Here is a 22,938-nt window from a genome sequence, read left to right on the forward strand (position 1 = left end):
TGTCCTTTAATGTTTGGGCATGGGTAGTAAGCAATGATGATAAGATTAGTATATACTGATAACGAAATGCAGAAATAAAGCGCAAAAAGAATAAAAACCAATCTTTTTCTCTCTCTATTGATAAGATATTAATTTTAACACTAAAATTCATATTTCTTTTTAACAAAAAGTGTATTAATTGTTATTTACTTCGCTCGTGCAACAATACTTTCCATTTTGATGCTTTCAGTGTAATAGCAAATAGGGAAAAATTTTTGCCTTTGAATATTTCTTTGTAAAAAGAATAAAATTTTTTCCTGAAATTTTTCACAATAAATATTTTATCACGCTTGAAGTAACTTATTATAAGATATACATTGAAACTTTAAAGATATTTTGAAATTGTTACAAAAATAAAAAATACTATTACCGACGCCCAAAAGATATTTAAATATTACATATTACAAAATATGGCAACGACCCTTTAACAGAAAATGTGAAATATATTCCTGTTTAATCATGGTTTATTCATCAAAATTTGTATTCTGGGCAATATATCCATGTGAAAAATTCAAAGTTTGTACAATTTTAAGCAAGTAGACAGACCCTACAAATATTTTGGGGTCACCATCTTTTATTATATATTAGTTTTAAAATGGTATTCTTAATTTTCAGATACGATGATCGACAGTAGAATAAAAATGGATAGCTCCTTCTTTTCTTCCCGCGATTATACATGCATTTTCTTTAAGTGACGAAGTAGTTGTATGAAACCTGCAAACATTTATCAAGAATTTGTTTTCAGCGTACTGACTACTCATAGTGACCTAGATTATAAGTGATCTCGCTTTGTTACTTAAATTTTGTTAAAACGACTGATTCTACTCTAATTACTCTATGCAATTTTTGAATTTTTTGTGAACTTCCAGCATGCTCATTTTTTACTTTCTTGTAACATAAACATAAACATAATATAACATAACAAGAAACATAAAAAGAATATTGTAATCACCGAAAAATTTGAACTCGAAACTTTGACGAATTCCCAGGGTTTAGATCACTCTGAATTCGAAAAACACATTTTCAGCATTATGTCTTTTTGCCCGTCTGTCTGTCTATCTGTGACAAGAAGAACTCAAAAACTCTTTGAGCTAGACGGATGAAAAACAGTATTTATTCTAGTTCTCTGTCAAATTTTGAAAGAAATTCCTTTAGAGGAAGTTTCTTTGTCCAGCTGTTAGAATATAAGTCAGCACTTAGAAAGCTGGTCAGATAAAATTCGGAACACAAATGTAACATCTATATTGTAAACAATTACCAAATTTTGTGTAAAATTCAAGAAGAGCCTGAAAGTTTGTTCGGTCTATATTTTCAGAAACATTCAGACGCGATCATTCAAAAACGCAGTGACTTAAGCATACCAAATTTGGTATGTGATTTTGTAACTACAATTGTAATTTTTCGTCAAATTTTTATCAATCGGTAAGAAAAAAGCATCTGAAGCACAAATTCCATTTTCGGATTATTTGCCAAAATTCGATTTAATCGCCAATACACTCGCCAAGGATCACGCGATATACACGGTAAAAATGCTAAACTCACACTAAAAGTTAATATTTCGTGACTCTTGTACGCCAATGCAATTCAAGGTTCTCTGGAATAACACCTTTGTTAGAGAGTAAGCGAAAAAGTTTTTGTAAACCTCTCCCGTTAGTTGTTAAATGATTCGATAGTCATATTAGATGAACTCTGAAACAATGGATGTTTTATAGAAATTTTCAACTACAAGGACTATATATAGGGAAACGTGAACCATATGGACAACTATATGGAAACGTGAGCATGCTAAGATGCTCAAGCACCTGGGTGAAAGAAATGAGAGCATTCCGATATTCTTTTCTTCTCCAAAGTAGAAATCAAATGAGTGCACTTACTTAGTACTTGAAACTTGGTCGGTGTATTTTGTCTCTCTTTCTCTGAACCATGGGAAGGGTTACAATTCAAATCATTCACATATGTATGCGAATTATGAATGTGTTATCAGTTACAAAATAATTATCTTTTATATCTACCAACTATGTATGCTTCAAAATTTTCCTAACTATTCCTAACAGTGAAAAAGATAGAGAAAATTTATCAAAAGCATGATTCCAAAAAAATTTAAAGCTAATTTTGGCAAATGCATTAAAATTTCTTCTTCGGTTTATAGTTCGAGACTCAAATACCCAGACTGTTAGTGACACAATGTCGGGAATAATACCATCCAATTTGATTTATTTCTTCAAAAATCCGCTGTTTTATTATAAAATAAGAAAGATCCTCTTTTCTACACAAAGGCCATTCCTAGAACCCTTAAAATTCGAACGGTGTGTGGAATCCATTCTCAGGTGTTTCTTTTTGCTTTTCCCCACTTTTGATGCTCTCAGGTAGTAATCTCCGAACGGAAATAAATGGAAAGCGCCCTCGCCTTCTCCACCCTAAAAAAATAACAATAATAAAAAGTCCTTTTTGCTCCGTCCTCATTCCCCTCTACAAGCTGAGAGAGAAAATATTCAGTTTGGGGAGGGAAAATATCAAAGATGCCCAGTACCTTTTATTCACGTTTTCTGGCGATTTTTTATGCATACCTAACAGGCAATCCATCATTTCTTGTGTTCCAAAAATGGTACTGCATTTCTTCAAGACAAATTCCGTTGACTGTTTTTCTTCCATTCTTCTTGACAGCATTACGTTCCTCATATTCGCTAATAGCAAAATTTTACTTTTTTTCCTCTATTCTCATTTGGGTATAAGATTTTTACTTTCTCGTGTATAAAGTACAGAGAAAATATCGTGATGGTCAAAAAAGTCCGAAAATGAAGTCTCCACATTTTAGACCTCACTGAGTTCGAAAAACATATTCACGGCCTTATGTCTGTAAAATGATAATTCAAATGACCTTTGAGTTACACAGATGAAATTTGGTTTTCGGTCTTTACACCAAATTGTTGAGTCCTATCAAATTTTGAACAAAATTTATTCAGAGGAAGTCTATTTGCCTGACTATTCAATTATAAGTTAACTCAATAATTACAAAATAAAGAGAGCTAGATGGATAAAATTCGGTATAAAGATAAAACATATATACTGCAGGTTGACAACTATCAAATTTTGAGCTAAATTCCACAAAGGGTTGAACATCTATCGATCTGTATTTTTAAAGGCATGTAAACCTTATTACTCAAAAATACAATGATTTAAATATTACAAATTTGGTATGTGAAATTTTGATCCCAAGTTGAGTTCTGTAACAAATTTTTTCCACTCTGTTGAGAAAAATGACACACAAAACACAAATTTGATTTCCGGATCGAAATACTTTCTTGTTTTCCCTTCACTTCATACACTGAGCAAGAGAAAAAAATTTTTAATTATTTTTTTAATTAATTTTTTTTATGTTATTTCCTTGTAATATCCATAAATATAGCAGCCCCTTAAAACGCCATGCATATTTCTGAAAATCGCAGAATTCTTAAGCTTATTTTCTTTTTGTTGCTTTATTTTTTACAGATTCTACATCTTCAGACAGAGACACCCCAAACTTTCTCAAAATGTATTGATTTGGGTGGGTGGTAGAAAAGTTTGCTGGTCATAAAAATGGTCTACTCAACACAGATAATTCTTGGCAGATTCTGAAATGGTTCATCGTAAAATCCGAATCAGCTTCCACTTGTCTTCTCCCGGACGTGCGAGAGAACTCGAGAAAGAAAAAGGAAGAAACTGAAACCATTTTTGTCAATTTTTTAAAGCATTCTCCAATTTTTACAACTTCCGTCTGGATCTTCGGCGTTGTTTACTGAAATAAAATTATGGATGCCGTAACTTTTCGATTTTTCGCTTGTTTCACCACTCTGATGATAAAAATTGCTTTTAAGCTTATCAATAAATCCTTTATTAGATGTTTCTTATCAGCTTTTCTTTTTGAAAATGTTAGTAACAAGGAGAGTCTTTTTTCTTTTACTTATATAAGATGCCTTTTGTAGCATCCATTTCTTAAAAACTATTTATGGAAATGATTGTCATTAGCTATTTTAATATTTCATTTCGGATGTTCCTCAAAAATATCTTTACCGCGCTTTCTTACAATATCTCTACAAATATTTCGCCACTTAAAGCTATTGCCACTTAAAGCTTCGCCACTTAGCTATTTGTTTTAATTAAATTAATTAAATATACCATTTAACCATTAGAGTTAACGTTTCTACTTTTATTTTTGAAACCATTTTTAATTTCAATTGATTTCAAATGTAATAAAGTAAATCATAATAAAAATAATATAAGATAATTATGCTATAATAACTATAAATTTCAAATACGTATTCATGATGTTTTTTCATATGACTACTATCAATAAACAGAAAAATAAAAAACAATGTTTCCCTATGTATAGGATTTATGTATCTTATTTTTTTTTTCATTTGAAATGTTACTTTGAATTGCAATAATTACTTCCTATTACAAATTATTTGATTTTTGTTCAAAGAATCTACTAGAATTTAACAAATTCGTAAATACAGAAATTTTAAATTACTGAATTTGATATATTTAATGTACATCAAAGAATCGTAAAGAAATGATACTATAAAAATTTTAGTTAGATATTTTTTAACAAATTTTTGTAGGTGTATATAAAACTCTTTTTGGCATAGATATGGAATTTTGTAATATTAATAAGCTTTATGTGTCTGATAAACATAATTATATTCATTTCAAAATATTACCGTACTTTTAAAATGCTCTTTATTATGGAAAAATTATGTATTTTTCAGATTATTTGATATTCAGTATTTTTAATTGCATTAAAATGAAAATTTCTTTACTATTATTGATAATAATTTTCTGTTCTATTATTACTATTACTTTTAATTACATACTGACCGCCTTTGGTAACTAGCTTTTTCACCCATATGATACGCTTTATAAACAATTAATATGGAATAGTGATATTATAGAGATTATCCATGTGGCGACTTATTTTAGCTTTTTTTAAACCCTTTGTTTCGTGCCTTTTTCTTTTGCATCTTGTTTTCTCTGACTTTATGGAATGCCAGTTCTCTCTAAATAATGTCTAATACTACTTTGCAGCTGCAGTAATTAGAGAAACAAATCAAACGTCACTGTAAAAACATTCAATGAAGCAATATGAAATATTCATATATTGATTTGCTTTCATTTCACTGTTGTCATTCAGCAATAAGTGATACTTGTATGAGCGATATCTGTGCCACGTACATTAGCGTTTTATACAGAGATATTATGCTAATTTTTGTGAGATTTTATGCAGAATTCTTTTGACTCGCCATATCGATTTTTACTTCTGTTTTTGAAAACTATTGCATCATAACATGTTTTCATTTGCTTTTAAAATTATCTATTTTAAATTTTAGATCATATTTTCACTCAAATATAAATTTTACTTGGAAGGAATCTCCTTTAAAGACACCTCATATTTAGACAATTTTCGCTATCAAGAATATTCCAACACCCATAAAAATATATCACTAAAAATTTTAATATAGAATGCATGCTACTGCAATTTCTTTAAATTCCAAATAAAAAAAATTCTTTTTAATTTCAATTAATTAGCCCTTTGCGCACAAATTGGCATATATATTTCTACAATAAGTATGTATTGTTGAGCCAACACATCTTTGGAAAATTCACCATCCTCTAAAATCCTATTAATATTCTTCCTTGTGGCTCATGCAAGTGCATGAAAAGCTTTCCATACAACAACCTTACTAGCATGAGACGTCAAAAATTTATCTCACCAGAGTTTTTAAAAAAAGTAAAACTTTAAAGGGGCATTTTCTTAGTAAAGGTACATTAAAATGTTTTTGAGATTGATATTACTTTTATAAAAATGATATAATTATTCCTATAAATATCATAAACATAAAAATAAAAACCATATTGATGTTATCATAAATTATTTTTAATGCCTATTAAATGATTTGCTTCTTACGTGATTCGCCAAAACAAGGGTTCATACTCTTGAACTTAAAAAAGGAAAACACCAAAATCGATTCCCAGACTTGACATTAATGGGGACTAAAATAAAAAAAAATTCGAAACTCATGTAGGGAATCCAACAGTATACAGATTTCATAAGACCTTAAAACAGAATATATAGATGTCTATTTCTAATATTTTATGCTGTTATAAATACTGGAACCATAATTGCCCAAGACCTTCTATATGTCTAAATAAAAAAAAAACTTCTATGCAGATCATGGACAATTCCTTTTGAATGGTATGAACTTCAGCAATGCCTGCATAAATAAATGACAGAAAACTTTTTTCCTGGTGACAAAATTTGCATATGGAAATCGCTGCGTTTTCACGAAATAACCCAAGAAATTAGGCCAAAAAATGCGTGGTGCATATTTTGTGGTAAAGTGAAAACAATCATACTGCTTCGTTCAGAGGTGACTACATTGCCGGATGTACACAAGAAGTTTTAGTATAAAACCTACATTAGCATTGTGAAACGTGCATTCAAAACATGAAATGAAACTATATGAGAAGTAATGAATGAAATAAGAAAATATGTATTTCGAAATTGACTTCATTCATCAATGCATATTTTGATTCTCATGATGGCTCAGTTTAAAACATTTTGAAAGGTTGAAATAAAATTTTGAAATTGTTATAAGCTTTTAAATGTTATCATGTAATTTGATGTCAATTATTAATTTACTTCATTTTTATTTTCGTATGATTTGTAAATGATATAAGCTCCTGCATTTCCTAAGTAAAAGTTATTTTTTCAAAAATAAATAATATTCAAGGAGCGTACACTCAACGATACTTTTTAGGAATCGACTATGGTTAAACTTCTGTATATGTTTTCGTCAAAAAACAATAATAGCATATTTAGATTTAAACATTATTTCTAAATTTTTAAAAACGTTTTAAGAATAAAAAGTCTTATTTTGCGTATGCATCATTTATCTGTTTAACCTCTAATCTTATTTAATGAAGTTCTGTATAGTTAAATAAGACAGGAATTAGACTAACAATAGAATGACACACTGAATGAGCCAACTTAGCCTCATTGTTCCACGAAAGTAACAAGAGCTCAAAGGTTTAGTAACGCAATCTAAACATATGTTTTGCTCATCATAATCCATGTCTGTTTTTATATTAATTCACACAGCAGAAGCTTATATCGTGTCATTTTAATTCCTTTGTATTTAAAAATCGTAGTAGCCTGATGACGAGATTTTGACTTACCAGCAAATATTTAATTCGAAACCCGATAACATCAAAATATTCCGCTGTGTATGTGAGCATTAATCCTCCATATCATTAAATCTGATATTGAGGATTAAACAATCGCCTACTGTTGTTTTGCTGAAGTTTGAAGACATGGGTATTGGTTCAGATGCCATACTCGTTCTCTGATCATGATTCAAGGTTACGAGCACTCGCGTTGCTTTAAAGCTGGCTAGTAATGTGAAGTATTTCTAAAATCAGGGTAACAAACAGCTTTTGCAATAAATCACGGAGTTTCAAATGGAAAGGTAGAAAACGGTACAAATGACTCTTGTTAATGAAATAAATTAAAGAAGGGAATATAACGGATAAAGTGTACAATACAGATTTGTTAGAATGTAAATTTAAAATAGTCATAGAACGGAGATACTTGAATAGCAACATGCATGGTGCATTTAGCTTAAGACGATAAGTTCTTTGTATACTTAAATAAACCGATGGTGTTTTTGTACTGTGTCCTAATTGCTATTACTTTTCTTGTTATGCTACGTGTGACTTAAAATGCTATTATTCCTGTAAACGAATTGTTGTAAATTTGTGTTGTACTGCATGCAAACTTTTATTTAATCCACTATCAAAGAGACCCTCATCATGTTTGAGACTTCCTGCTCTATTATAAAAGTGGATCTATATCTCTAGTCGTTTCTATATATCTGACCTATCCTTAAAATTTATTTCATGATTTTAGAAACATCCTGCATAACCTTATTAAACTTCGCACCTAGTTTCTAGGTAAAATTTTATATTTTCCTTCATTAAGCTCTGCATTTTCTCAATTAGTTCTAACCTAGGATGCTTTTTTTAAAAAATTTCTTCGACAATGAGATAAGAAAAAAAACCCAACACCTTTACCTAAAGGAGTCGGAAACGCAGTCAGTTAATAATATATTCATGCGATTCTTTCACGGACACTTTGCTAGATATTCTTTATATAAAAAAAGAATGAACTGAATTTATGAATAAATTTTATTATGTTGTGGTCGCGTGTCACATCCCTGTCTTCTTAAAAATGCAAATTCCTTGTCGTGTGAATACTTTCTTTCTCCATCTTTCAAACACTTTAGGAGGACGACGGACAGAGAGCGACGAAAATTCCAATTCTGCAAAAATAAATAATATTGCGAGATTACCCATTACCATAACAAAGATCCGGAAATTGAATTTTCCTCACGGAATTATTTTTTCCTTATTATTCTTCATTCAATTCCATAACAAGGCTAACTATCTAAAAAATAGTTCATGAAATAGTGTGAAAGAAAGAATTTTATGTCATGTTATGTTCAAATACATTGTTGCGAGATATATAATATTTCAAAATTCGTTCCGATACTGATATTTGCTAGAATTATATATTTTTTTTATCTATTATTAAATTTAAATTATTGTCGAATATTTATTACCTTTATATTCTGTTCATTTCTATTATCACATGGATCTAAAAACAATTTTAATTAAATATTTATAAGTTTCGATTAAAGGTGGTTGTAATAATTGGTTGATTCTGTTTTGTTAGAATATCCCATAGGTTTCATTCCTTTTTTAATAAGAAATAATGTAGGAGATTTGTTGTTTAAGGTTGATATATATTGTATTTATATTTTTCTTACATTGCATTATATATAATACAGGTTTCTACTGTGTCGCTTTCTTTCATCTTTCAGGACGCCTTATTATTTCTTCTTTTCAAAGTTGTTGGGGTTTACTTGCAAAATATTCCTTGATGTGTGTTTTTATTTGGCTTATGTATTGTAATTATTTATATGGAGATATTTTGATAATCGTTTCTTTTATACTTGCATTCCATAACAGACTGTGTGCTACTGTAGCTTCAGATTTGTATTTAATAATCGATTTAAATGAACATCTAAGAGTCATGACCTTCAATCACTGTTATTATAACTTCGTAATATCTTAATTGAATTTCGTTACATAGTACTGGTTGGAACTAAGATGGGCTGCTTAAATGACGAAAACATTATTAAATTAGTCATCAAACACATAATATCCCTTCATTTGATTATAAATCTCAGTAACTATTATTTTAAAAATTTTAATATAAATTTTATATGATCAACAGTTCAGTTAAATTTAATAAAACAGCTCAATTTGAAATAATAATTTAAAATTTAATAATGTAAAAATAAAATGGTATTTATAAATTAAAATATAAACTACATTTGCAGTATAAAAAATTTTTTAAACATAAACAACTTTTGCAATACGAAAAAAAAATTGATATAAACTACTTTTGCAGTACAAAAAAAAAAAAAAAATTAAAAGTATAAACAACATTTGCAATACAAAAGCAGTCTCTTGTCTTTAACTTCCGTAATTTTAAAGGTAAGAGAAAGAAAATTACTAGAAAGAATGCAAACAGCAAATGTAGAATTTTTAAAAATTTATGACATAATCCAAAAAATTTTTGCTACGATAATTTTTTTTATATTTCTGGTCTATGTAACGCATTTGCCTTTTTTGTAAATCATAAATATACAAAATTTAATAACGAAATAATAGGTAGACTATTCTGAAAGAGAGTCTGAATGAATGCAATTCCATGAAATCCATCTCATAAGCTTCTTTTTTTATTAAAAAAAAGACATGAACAGTAAAATAAATGGAGTAAAAAGTCAGTGAGTTTAAAAAGCTCAGTATTTTAATGCTAGTGTTTGATCTTCATTAATTCCTTTCACTCAGTTTTGATGATGAAAAAAAAATCTACATCATGAATAAAGAAATCATTTGAACCCGCTTCAGCGTCTTAAGTGCTTTAATAGTCGCAATGAAGTGCTGTTTGTTTTATATATACTCCGAAATCATCTGAAAATATAAAAGGAAACTAAGTACTGCAGCTTTCCGGTGGAGACGCTCGTAAAAAACGAAATAAAGTGCGGCTCGAAAACCTTTTCCAGAGATTATCGTAAAGTAACTGTAATTCCACCCATCAAAATTCGAAATTACAGGATTACGAGGTTGTCTCGTTTCGTTTCTTCTCGGTTGCCACTTGCTTCTCTCGAAATTTTGTTAAGAAGAAAAAGGAATTAAATGCCGTAGGCAAACTCTGTGTACAAGTCATAATTGTTGAATAAAAGGAATTTTATAGCTTGTCTATTTTAAGAATTTTTATAAATGAAATTAGGATTTCAGAAGGAATTTAAACAAGATTTATGGAGAAAACGATCGAGTTGTGATACTATAATTGATTTTTTAAAACTTATATACTTTTTTTCCATACGTTGGTTTTATTTTTTTAAATGGTACTGATTTAAGGGATTAATTTGATTGTTTGTATTGTATTGGATTTTTGGGATTTAATAACATAAGAGCATGATGGATTTAAAATTTAAAAAAATGAATTGGAAGAGGGCTTAAGTTTGAGTTTTTTTGTTTTTTTTATGGCACAAAAGCCACCTTTGACTAAGCTGCTACATTCATGAAATTAAAATATTTGTATCAGTTTATATTAAAATCAAAACATAGAATTTCTACAAAATCCAAATGTCTAAAAGCGTAAAAATGAGAGTCATCAAAAAGCACAACAATGATGTAAGGTATGGTACTATACTGAAAAGCGCAGCTAATGTTTATATAGGATAATAAAACCAAAAATTTTATTTAAAAAAACTAAAAAGGTTAACGTGCGGAGTTTTGGAAAACCACTCGCTCTAATTAGGGTGAAATTTCTGAAAAAAATGTAAGACGCTGTAAAGAAAACCGTGGACATTCTGCAAGAATGTGTAAAACAGACATAGAACTGTTACAAATTGAGAGAAATGGTGAAGCTAGCTTTATTCGCTCTAATTAAGGTGAAATTTCTGAAAAAAAAATGTAAGACGCTGTAAAGAAAACCGTGGACATTCTGCAAGAATGTGTAAAACAGACATAGAACTGTTACAAATTGAGAGAAATGGTGTAGGGTAGCTTTATTCGCTCTAATTAAGGTGAAATTTCTGAAAAAAAATGTAAAACGCTGTAAAGAAAACCGTGGACATTCTGCAAGAATGTGTAAAACAGACATAGAACTGTTACAAATTGAGACAAATGGTGTAGGGTAGCTTTATTCGCTCTAATTAAGGTGAAATTTCTGAAAAAAAATGTAAGACGCTGTAAAGAAAACCGTGGACATTCTGCAAGAATGTGTAAAACAGACATAGAACTGTTACAAATTGAGAGAAATGGTGTAGGGTCCCCCATCAACAAATGTCGGTGGGTGAATCGAGTGTGACCAATCCTCAACCTAGTTAAAATTGTGTCCAATTTTCTGTTCTGTAAAATGTGCCAGAGATCTATTGTAGAAATAATTGCATGAAGCTTATTACGAATTAGAGGACAATATCTACTATCGATTATTTTGAATTTTTTTCGATAAAAATAATGGGCTATAGATTGCCATGCTTAGGCTTCAAAAGACTTCAGATCTCTATATGTAATCCTTAGATCCTAGAAATCTATCATTAGAATATTGAGAATAATTAAAATGTAAGTACTTGGCCAGTCAACCCCTTAACCCTAAATTGCGGTTGGAAAAAACATGCGAATTCTTGAATATTTTTTATAACTAATCTGAGATTTTATTTTCTAATAAAAGCGATAATGAGTGGATAAATTTAGAAGATAGAGACACTGAAGATTTCGTATTGCGGTTAACATGTAGATTTCCAAGATATTTCCATCATGCTGTTTCTTAATTATTTTATATTATATTTATACTAGGATTTTTTTAAAAAATTTCCTTTAATCTAGAATATAAATTATATCACTCTGATTTATTTCACAAAAAAAGAAAAAATATCATGCAAAGAAGGATGAAGATTCGATTTCAAATAATAAGTTTTACAGGCATACACATGCGTACACATACAGTTATACATAGGCATATGGTTATTTTTTCTGTTAGGTTAAAAAGAGCAAATTTTCATTTGCGTTCCTGATTTCAAAAGATTATTTGTGCCATGTTGAATCAGTTCAAGAATGTAATAAAAAAATGTATTAAACATTTCTTTAATATATATTTAATTCATATCGAAGTAGTTCGTAACCTTTGGATTCCGTATTTACAGGAGAACCATTGCATGCGCATCAAGATACTGGGGGACTGCTACTACTGCGTTTCCGGCCTGCCTGTCTCCCGACCCAGTCACGCAACCAACTGCGTGCAGATGGGTCTCAGCATGATAGAGGCTATAAGGTAAGCAACCTGCTAAAGATATTCGTGATATTTTATATATAAATATTTGTTTGCAGGGATAATATTTTATATAAATAGTGCTTTATGTAATATTTATTCAATTGCAATAAATAAATGAATTATAAAATTTCTAATTTTGCTGTTCATCAAAATAAAAAAATCTACTATTTTCAATAATCATAAAAGTAGTAGCAAGTTCTTTTGATATTTTAAAGTCATTAGGTTTTATCGAAATAAGCTTAAGAAGTAATAGGCCTGTCGAAACCTCATGATTGACAAGGGGTCCATCGAGTGAAAACTGTTCCTCCAAGGCAAGTTCCTTTGACAGAAACATCCAATACTCATGGTTTGGATCCCTAATTACTACCCTCTTTCGCTCTTTGAAGTATTCACCAAATGAAATCGCGTTACAAAAGTAGAATATAAAAGTTGTTTGAAAGGAAATTTTGTATTATTGAAAAATTTGATTGAGCTTATTATCCTGTCGGAAGACTCACCTGCACCGCTGCTACTTATCCATCAAATTTTAAAATTGTTTATAATAAAGCAAATGAAAATAAATGGTGAGGAAAACAGAAAAAAAAATTTCTGAGAATACAAAAAAAGGCAGCACATTCATGGGTAGAATCAAAAGCTGATATTCAGAGAGGTCTCTAGGGCCGATATGGTAATTCTTGATGTATCTACGGGATGACTCAAAGTAAGATTTAAAAAAATTTTTAAAAATAATAATAAAATATTGATTTTTAAAAATTATTTTTCCTTTCTTATTACATGCATAGTAGGAAAAACTTTCCAATCTATACTAACAAATCGTGTTATAGCAAATCTTTTCCCATAAAAATAAATGCATTGTAATAAAAGTGGAAAAATCTGTATTCCTGTGTGTCGATTGATTGTCAAATATTTTTGAAAGAAAGAATGAGTTAAATGAGGTTTCCCAAATATTTTTAATAACCTTAAAGATAAGTAAATATAAAGGCTATAGAAACGTGTTATGTGTACGTTAATAAATACGGGAATGGAAACGCAAAGAACGATTGTAAAAAGCTTGTTTGACTGTGTGTTTAGCAAAGTAAAAGAATGTATTAGATCAAGGCTGGGCATTAAGTCGATTGCAATCGACCGGTGGACCTCCATTTTGAGCTTACCGCCTTTACTAAGACCTAAAATGCTCAAACTAAAAGAAACGTATTTATGGAAAGATGTATTCTCTTTATCTCTTGAGGAAAACGAAGTTTTTCTCCTTCAAAATGACAGTTTTAAAAGAACATTGTTCAATAGCTAAGAATAACTTTTGAAATCTAATGGGCGTGCCCTAATTTAAAAAAATAGTTTCATGTCATTTAACATCGTTCTTTGGTTCTACTTATCTATGTAAATCTCCATTTTCAACGACGAATATAATTAGGATAACATATCGTTCCCGTCTCACAGACGACCACTGAGAATCCAGAGCAATATTAGCAGTTAGAAATTATATACCGAGATATCGGCGGACAGTATATAGCCGAAGTCTTCTACTAACTATAATTACAATAACTAATTTTAGACGAAAATGATTTATTTTTTAATGTATTTTAATTTTTTTTGTTTAAATGCATCATTTGATATTATTATATTTGTGACAATTATTATTATGATTGTAGTTATGTAGGTACTTACACATTCCGTATTTATTATTAAATTGTAATAAATATTATAGACCTACGCAACTGAGTAGACCGCACACCTTGAAATAAATTAGAAGTACCCAAATCCTGAAAACGTCACCCCACCCGTGTATTAGATGAATAAATTAAATGGAATCTTATTGCATTTTAATGTACGTTTAAAGAAGTATAAATTCATTAAAACACAGTATCATAAATGACTATAATACAAGTCTGTAGCATGCCAGAAGTAATAGCAAATAGAATGCTGAATCAATTGAACGAAAGCTTTACGCGCTTCACATGTTATTATTCACATAGCTGCGTAGCTGTGCTGTTATAAATTGCAATTCATTAAAGTTTGTATATGTTATCTGGTGCATCCTTTTCTTTTCTGTAATTCACCGGTTAAAATTTGTTCGTAGTGGATACCCTTCTACGCTTGTGATCTTATGTTTTGTTACAAAAAAGAGCTTGATTTTATATGTCTAGACTAACTTTTAAATTTAAAAATTACCTTTTGAAATACTCTGTATATGGTTATTCTTCTAAAACAAGCCTGATAATAAATGATGAAATTTTCGAACATTATTTAGTAAACGAGTGGAATATATCGTGTCAAGAAATTGAATGCTTTGAACAACCAGTTTGGTTAGTTAAATGTTAGAAATTTAGATAAATATTGTTTCTTTACAAATTTTCGAAGTATTGTTTAAATTAGCATTCTTCTAAAGGAAGAGATATTGACCTTTGAATCACGATCAGATGAAGAAGTTGGAGATTAAAATTAGAAAAAAATAGTCGCAAAAAACTGGCATGTTGTTCTTTACAAAAAGAAGAATCACTGTTTTGTTGCTAAGCAATTTATAAATATATCCCGTAGACTGTAACAATAGCATATCGATGACTTTTCGTTACTCTGCATTGGAATCTTTGCACCTTCTTACTTCGACAATATTTCAAAAATGCATAAATCATATTAATTGCTTATATTTTCGAATGCTTTTTTAATTATAATATTAAATTTCAGTTTTCAAATTATTTTGAATTTTATGAAATTACAAAAGAAAACGTTTTATATCCCTCCTTTATAACTCTTTTCATGAACTACCTTAAGTTTTATGTCTGCATTTTGAGAACGAAAAACTTTTTTGAATCCAAAATATCAGGAATTCTTTTTGAACAAAACTTTTGTTTGAAACTACATCTGAGATTTGAGCTGAAAATAATGCGAACTTGATTTTCGCTTCATTCTCTTCTATTTTAGAATTCCTATTTAGATTATTCATTCTGAATATATTCTTTGAAAATTGCAATAAGTTACTTTCTTAAAAAATGAAAACAATTCATTTTTACTTAGATTGCAGTTTGTATGATCTTTTAATTTTACGTTAAAGTACACAAAAGTAATAATATCCTTTACTGAACTCTGTTGTTGTGTTATGGCACTTTACAAGCCCACTGACAGTTATCTGTCAGCGATTTAAACCGAGTGAGCGTCTCTTGTTTTTTCAGTTGTGCCAACTAGGGCCAGGAGTACGACTTAGCTACTTCATGCGTCACATTCGCTTACACGACCCCTTTTTATAGGGAGGCACATTCATACACCTCACAGATAGAACATAGAAGAAAAACAAACATGTCCAAACCGGGACGCCCAGATCACGGGGAAGACGCGCTACCCCTAGCCAGGACGCTGACTTAATGAACTCGTCTTTACACTATTTAAAGATTACTGATAAATTGTATGGTTTTATGTACATTAATCATTTTACATGCAATAGTAATAGATATTTTCAAATTAGTTAGGAATAATGTGTGTTCATAATCTTCTCTGAAAACGATTGGCCCAGCTTTCCAAATGTTTCAGCATTTCTTTTTGGAAAAGTAAATATATGGTTCACCAGTCACAGCTAATTTTTGTAAACAAAAAAACTACTCATCTTATTCCGAACGATATTTCCTTCCTATTGCAATTTACATACTCCTAAAGTTTCCTGGCTATGACCAATTATTACTTTCAGGAGCAGGAATTATCGCGAAAATATTGCAATCATCAATAAGTTCAAACTCGAGATTTTGATGAATTTCTACTTTTAGACTTCCTTGAGTTCAAAAATGTATTATCGATATTATGTTTGTTTGTTCATTGTGACGAAAATAACTCGAAATTCTTTGAGATAAGTAAATAAAAATTAGTATAGGGTATTTGCATCAAATCTGTAGATTTCTATCAAATTTTGAGCAAAATCCATTCTGATTAAGTCTATCTGATTGGCTATTCGAATATAAGTTAACACGATAATTACAAAACGAAGAGAGTTAGATGCATGTATTTAACTATAGCGTAGACACCTATCAAATTTTGAACCAAATGCAACAAAAGGATGAACGTCTATTGATCTGTACTTTCAGAAACATTTTAACTCGATAACTCAAAACTGAAATTACTTTACAGTATTAAATTTGATATGTGTTTTGTGGCTACAAGTGTAGTTCTTTGTCAAATTTTGATTTCATTCTGTTATAATGCCAGTTTAACCAGAAATTAATGTTTATTAATGTTATGTAATGAATACAGTGTTTATGCCAGGAATTAATCGCCAAAAAACTCGCCAAGGATCACACGTTAGATTCATTAAAAAAAATGCTATACTCATGCCAAAGTAAATATTTCATAACTATCGAACACCAATGCCTTGCAAGGCGTTCTCCAGGATTACACATTTATTATAAAGTATACGAGAAAGTTACACCCACGGTTTTTTTTAATTAAAATCAAAGAATTTTTAAACCATATAAATAATATCTAAAATTTTAATTTTTATAAAATTCCCTTTAATTTTTTAACGATTCAGTGTTTCCATTTAAGCTTCATTGAATTTCTTTCAGGGTGGTAAGAGAAGCAACGGAGGTAAATGTGGACATGCGCATTGGAGTGCACACTGGAGATGTCCTGTGCGGAGTGCTTGGACTTAGAAAATGGCAATTCGATGTGTGGTCAGATGATGTCACACTGGCCAATCACATGGAATCAGGTGGGGTACCTGGGTGAGTATCATTATATTTCTGAATTTTTCATTTCTGACGCCCATATCTCTATGTAAATTTTATTCTATAAACCTTGTAACAAATATCTAGTAAATAAAAGATATGAAATGTATGAATCCTCTCCAATCATTTGTATTAAATATTGTAGTTTCAATAACTCGAACTTTGATTTGGTGATTCCCATTTCAGAAAGAATGATTTATAATTTGGATATATTTATACACTAATAAGCCCGACTGAAATAATTGATACCATTTTTTTCGCTCTTAAAATGTTTTTGTGGTCAGTTTTACTATTGAATTTACTTTTACTATTGAATCCAACGAAAGTAAAATATCAAATATGAAATGGATAAATTCTGAGATTTTAAATAACATCATCTTTTGTCTTGGAGGAAATGTGATGCCTCTTTTTAAGTAAGAATTTTTAGGATTTACACATAAAATTTATACACACACTCATTTTGAAAAGATTTTTAATATTTTAAACAGCAACCCTCACAGAAACAATAGGAATCTCTTTAGTTTCTATATAGAAATCAAGGCGTTTGTACTTAATCTTGATGTAACCTTACTTGAAAGTATTACAATTCTTCCAAATTCCATAAAATTATTCATTAATACTCTTTCTCCTTCTAAAGCGGGGTTTATCTTGCCACGTAAATTAAAAATGAGTTTCCTAAGATTAGAATGAGGCGCATAAATTTAATTTAACCCATGTTTTCCAATCGGATTACCTTTCCCTAATTACTGCTTCCATCAGTAAATCGATCGATTATTGGAAAAATGGGGAGGATATTTCGTTTGAATAAGTTAATTTTTCATTTTAATTTCTAAGTATAAAATCCTCTTGTATTAGCTCTGATGGTATGAAGACTTATTGATTGTTTCAGCTCGATTTCATAATGAAAAAATGAAAAAAGTGAGAGAAATCACTGAAAAAAAGTTCGGATATCGTTAATGCATAATTTTTACTGTAACGTCTTACAATAATGAGACTCTTAAATTGTTGAAGAAGACACTATAACTTTTAAATTCTGATATTGTAATTATTAAAGACTGAATTATCAGAACTTGTACTCTAGATATTTATTTGAAACTATAAAATGGTTTGATTTATATAAAAATATAATAAAAATTAAAATTTTTTATTGTTCTTCAAACAGTTATAATTTAGTTCACAATTTATGCAAAATGTATTCAATATACTCTCTGAAAATACTTTCTTTCAAAAACTTTATTTAGACTTTTTTTTTCGAAAGCTAAAGTTCAAATAATAGAGACTGTCTCTTTTAAAAATGAAGCTTTATAACGTGTTTGATGTTTGTTTTGTAAAAGATGAAATGAAAAACAGCATGAATTATTTTTCTTTTATCGTTATTTCCGTGAATGAAAACCTGATTCCTTCATTGATGATAAACAATGATTTACAGTTTCTCGTCATAAATCAATTTTTAACAAAAGACTGAAACTAAGGCCCTTATGCATGTAGACTTTTCCAGAAGCCAGGAAAAAAATGTAGTTAAACTTTACTGTTCAATACATAAATAACCTCTCTTTAAAAACAGAAGAATATTAAATATTTTTATTGCAGAATTTCAAATTTTTCAGTGACTGTCGTTATATTAGATACCTCAAGATAGAAGAAAACATGGAATATTTTAACAATTCTCATTGCCCCTCAAAAATTACAACCAGAAAGTTCTTGAAATCCAATTAGCCTCTGAAAATTTCTTACCGAGTAATATTTGAGAGGTTACATTCAGTACTAGAAACTTTTGTGTGAAACAGAACGAATTTATTGGATATTGTTTCTAAAGAGTGAAAACTTTCGAATACGATACAGCGGCGTGGTCTCTTCAAAAAAAATCTTTCTCTTAAATTAATCTTGATCATAATCGAATTTTTTTTCAGATCATTTATCATCGTAAAAAAAAGGCTTAAATAAGTTTCCTAAAGTTGACCGCGACTTCCGTGGAAGTAGGATTGCTTGTTTAGTGCTTAAAAATCAGTTTATAACTATAAAAATAATTTTAAGTAAATATGACGGTTTGGCAGACATAGGGAACCATCGGGAGTGATTTCCGCAGCACTTTCTCCATGCTCTCTAATAAATGTATTATCCCCTTCCAACACAAAAACTCATGGAGCTTGATTAAGCCACAGAACGCCATACATGGCATTGGCGAACAATAGATAAGAAATATTAACCTTTGGCATGAATTTTGCATTTTTTCTGAATCTATCATGTTACCCTTGGTGAGTTGTATTACGATGAATCCTTGCCATACGGTTGATACTGTTTGAAAATTGAATTAGTTTCTAGACAGTTTGTCCCAACTGATTGAAACCAAAATTTGGCACAGAGCTATAATTATAGTTACAGAATCACATATCAAATTTGATAGGTTTAAATCATTGCGTTTTTTGAGCTATTGCATTTACTTCTGAAAGCACAGACCGACCGTTTTTCAAACTTTGGCTGGATTTGACTGAAAATTTGGTAGATGTCCACACTATAGATGCTAAATTTATGTACCAAATTTTGTACATCTAACTCTCTTTGTTTTGTAGTTATCGTATTAGCTTATATTTGAACACAAAGACAGACAGACTTCCTTTGAACGTATTTGGCTCAAAATTTGATAAAAATCTAAAAATTGGTGTGAAGATCCTGCACGAAATTGCATCCATCTAATTCAAAGAATTTTTGAGACTCCTTTGTGGCAGATATAATGCCAAAAATGTATTTTTTTTTATCTCAAAAAGTCAGTCTTAAACCGTAGAGATCCATCAAAGTTTCAAGTTCGAATTTTTCGACAATCATAACACTTTCTCTATACTTCGAATACAAGAAAGTAAAATAGGGAATAATTTCCTTTCATTCCGTCTCTCATGCATCTGAATTTCAATTACTTCTGTTCTTTAAGTACTCGCTTTACAGTTATTTCTTTTGAATCAATTTATCTCGAAGATTTTGACGTCGGTCAATGGTGGTCAAATATTTTGTCGCTACTGTTGAAAATTGAAACCGATAATAATAATATGACATAAATTTATTCGAAGGTCTTCTTAGTTTCAGTTTCTCTATTTAATTTATAAGATTTGCAAAAACATGTAAGAATCAAGAATTTGCATAAAAATGGAACAATACTTTTTTAAATGTATTAGAAAAGAAAAGGGAAAGAAAGAAAGGAAGAAAGAAAAAGAATGATCGTCACAAATTTGTTCAACTCTAAGTTAAATTTTTCTCTGACTTTTCGTGATTCGTATTTATTACGTTCCTTTCTAAGAATTCTACTTTTTCACTCTAACTTCAAACAAATATATCTCGATCTTTTTGATCAAACAGCAATAACGCAACAATTGGAGGCTATAAACATTTGTTTCCTCAGGAAAGCCTAAACATCACTCTTTTCACTTCCACTGTCTCACTATTACGCCTTAAAAAAACAGGTAAAAAGAAACGATTTTCGATGAAAAAAATAGAAGTACTCTCTCTTACTGTTTACCAAATCTTCCAAAGGTCTGTTTTGTTTTCGACAATAAAATGCGCAAACGATTCTTGAACTCCGAAACAAAGGATTTCTAAAAGGAACTGTTTTTTGTTTGATCCCCTTTTCAGTTTTATTGCACTGAAAAAAAAAACGCTTAAGAACACGCATCTCTCCTAACCCTTCTTTTATCCTTTCTGTTGCTCAAAGTTGTTGGTACTGAGAAGGGAAGGGAATGTTTGTAAAAACTCCATTATCAGAGTCGAAGTGAAGTGAGGCAAATTCCACGGAACAGAAGCGGACGTGACAGCTCTTCCTCTATCGAACTCGAAACATCCCTCATCCAGGAAAAAGTGAGAGTAAAAAAGATTCTCTTCCCCTAAAACTTCTGTGAGAGAGCACGCTAGAAGTCGATTTTGTTTCTAAAAAAGAGAGGATCGTCGCAGTAAAAACTGTTTCACTGGGCTTGTACGAAACACTCTATATTTATGTCTAACTGGGAATTCAGTATAAATGATTATGAGAGTCAGGTATATATGAGCTACTTATAAAACAATCATCCTATTTTAAAATAATGTAAATTTAATATCATTTAAAGGCGTCTTCAATACTTACGCCGGGATAAAGAAGCAGGGGTTAGTTTTCCATTTCTGTATTTTTACTTTTCCAGATGATTCAGCGAAAGAAAACAGAGATAGTTATTTTCTGCGTTGCATATGTGAAAATGGCAATTAACAAGTTGATTATGAATAAAATTGATTCAGAATTGTGCTGTACACAATTTCTGCAAAAAAATATGCCTTATAACAATAATAGTTATAAATTTTATTATCAATCCTTATTTTAGGCCAATTAATGAAACCTCAAGCAAGTAGCGTCCATTAATTAAAGAGATCTTTTACATGGTGACTGTTAAAATTCTCTAATGTAATGAAATTTAAAGTTTCATAACTCGGTTATTTTGATCGCAAAAAAATTGGTTGTTTTTATTTGAAATGTGTATTTTTTAAGATTATTTTAATAAAAATTGCATTCTTAATGGGAATAATTGAGGAAGCGTATAAAAATATAATTTCTTAGTTTATTTCAACGATATATTTATTGATTTAATCAACATAAGACTATAATGTTTTGTCTCATTTAAAACCCTTTTTTATTAGAAGTTTACATTGTATTGCAACACTATTAAATAGTATAATAATATCTTTAAAATGTTTGAAATTAGCTTTTGAATCACGATTAGTAACAACATCTCGTATATCAAAATGTTAATCATTGAAAGTTAAGTATTTTACATCGTTGCTTGCAAATCAGCAAAACGAAGGAAACTAAATGAATGAATGATGATGATGATGATGATGTCATGTCCGCGTTATCACGGAAAGGGGGTGCAGTAGCTTCTGAGGGTAAAGACCCCTGACCACCCGAGGGCAGAAGTCTGACTTCTAGCTCATATGAAGATGACACACACACACATTCGCTTGCACAACCTCTTTTTACAGGGGGGCACATTCACACACCTCACAGATAGAACACAGATGAAGAACAACCATGCCTAAACCGGGATTCGAACCCGAGACATCCAAATCACAGGGAAGATGCGCTACCCCTATGCCAGGACGCAAAATTATGATATAACACCTCTTTTGTTAGATATCTATCACATTTTGAGCCAAATTGACTGTCTGTTCGGCTGTATTTTCAAAAGCATGTCAACTAAAAGCATGTCAACATAACTAAAAAGTGCAATTATTTAAATATATCAAATTTGGTATGTGATTTTGTGACTGAAATTGTAGTTTTGTGTCAAATCTTGGTTTTAATCGGTTGGAAAAAATCGAGTCTAAAACAAAAATTCGATTTTTGCATATTATTAACCGCATTCCAAGGACTAATAGCCAAGGATCACACGATAGATTCAGTAAGTTCCTGCCAGAGGTTTGTATTTCGTAACTATTGTCGCCAATACTATGCAAGATGATCTCGGAGATAACAAAGAATATGGGAGAAAGTTTTTGGGAGACTGGCTGACTATCGAATTGGCACGCAGATAAAGGGACAGTTCAGCAGACTTCCTGAAAACGGATCTTTTTCAAACGGAAATAAATCCACAGTTTGGGTTTTGAATATTACATAGCGTCCTTTAGCTCATCACATCTTCAGTAAAGTCTGAAATCTAGAGATTCGTCATAATTGCATGATCGAATTTTTGTAATAATGTCATTCATTTCTGTTTCTTTATTTCGGATATGATTAAT

General features: G+C 30.2%; 1 protein-coding gene across 3 annotated transcripts in view; it reads left to right on the forward strand.

The window, feature by feature from the left end:
- The window catches only part of LOC129983791 (adenylate cyclase type 2-like), a 355,856-nt gene that overhangs the window by 257,524 nt on the left and 75,394 nt on the right, over window positions 1–22,938 (forward strand). For all 3 annotated transcript variants that reach the window (XM_056093421.1, XM_056093420.1, XM_056093419.1), the window contains 2 exons: window positions 12,357–12,484; window positions 17,029–17,187. In XM_056093421.1, the coding sequence (XP_055949396.1) occupies window positions 12,357–12,484; window positions 17,029–17,187 (287 nt within the window). The remainder of the gene's footprint in view (window positions 1–12,356; window positions 12,485–17,028; window positions 17,188–22,938) is intronic.

Source organism: Argiope bruennichi, chromosome 9 (genome assembly GCF_947563725.1).
Source record: "Argiope bruennichi chromosome 9, qqArgBrue1.1, whole genome shotgun sequence".
In the NCBI taxonomy this organism is placed as follows: domain Eukaryota; kingdom Metazoa; phylum Arthropoda; class Arachnida; order Araneae; family Araneidae; genus Argiope; species Argiope bruennichi.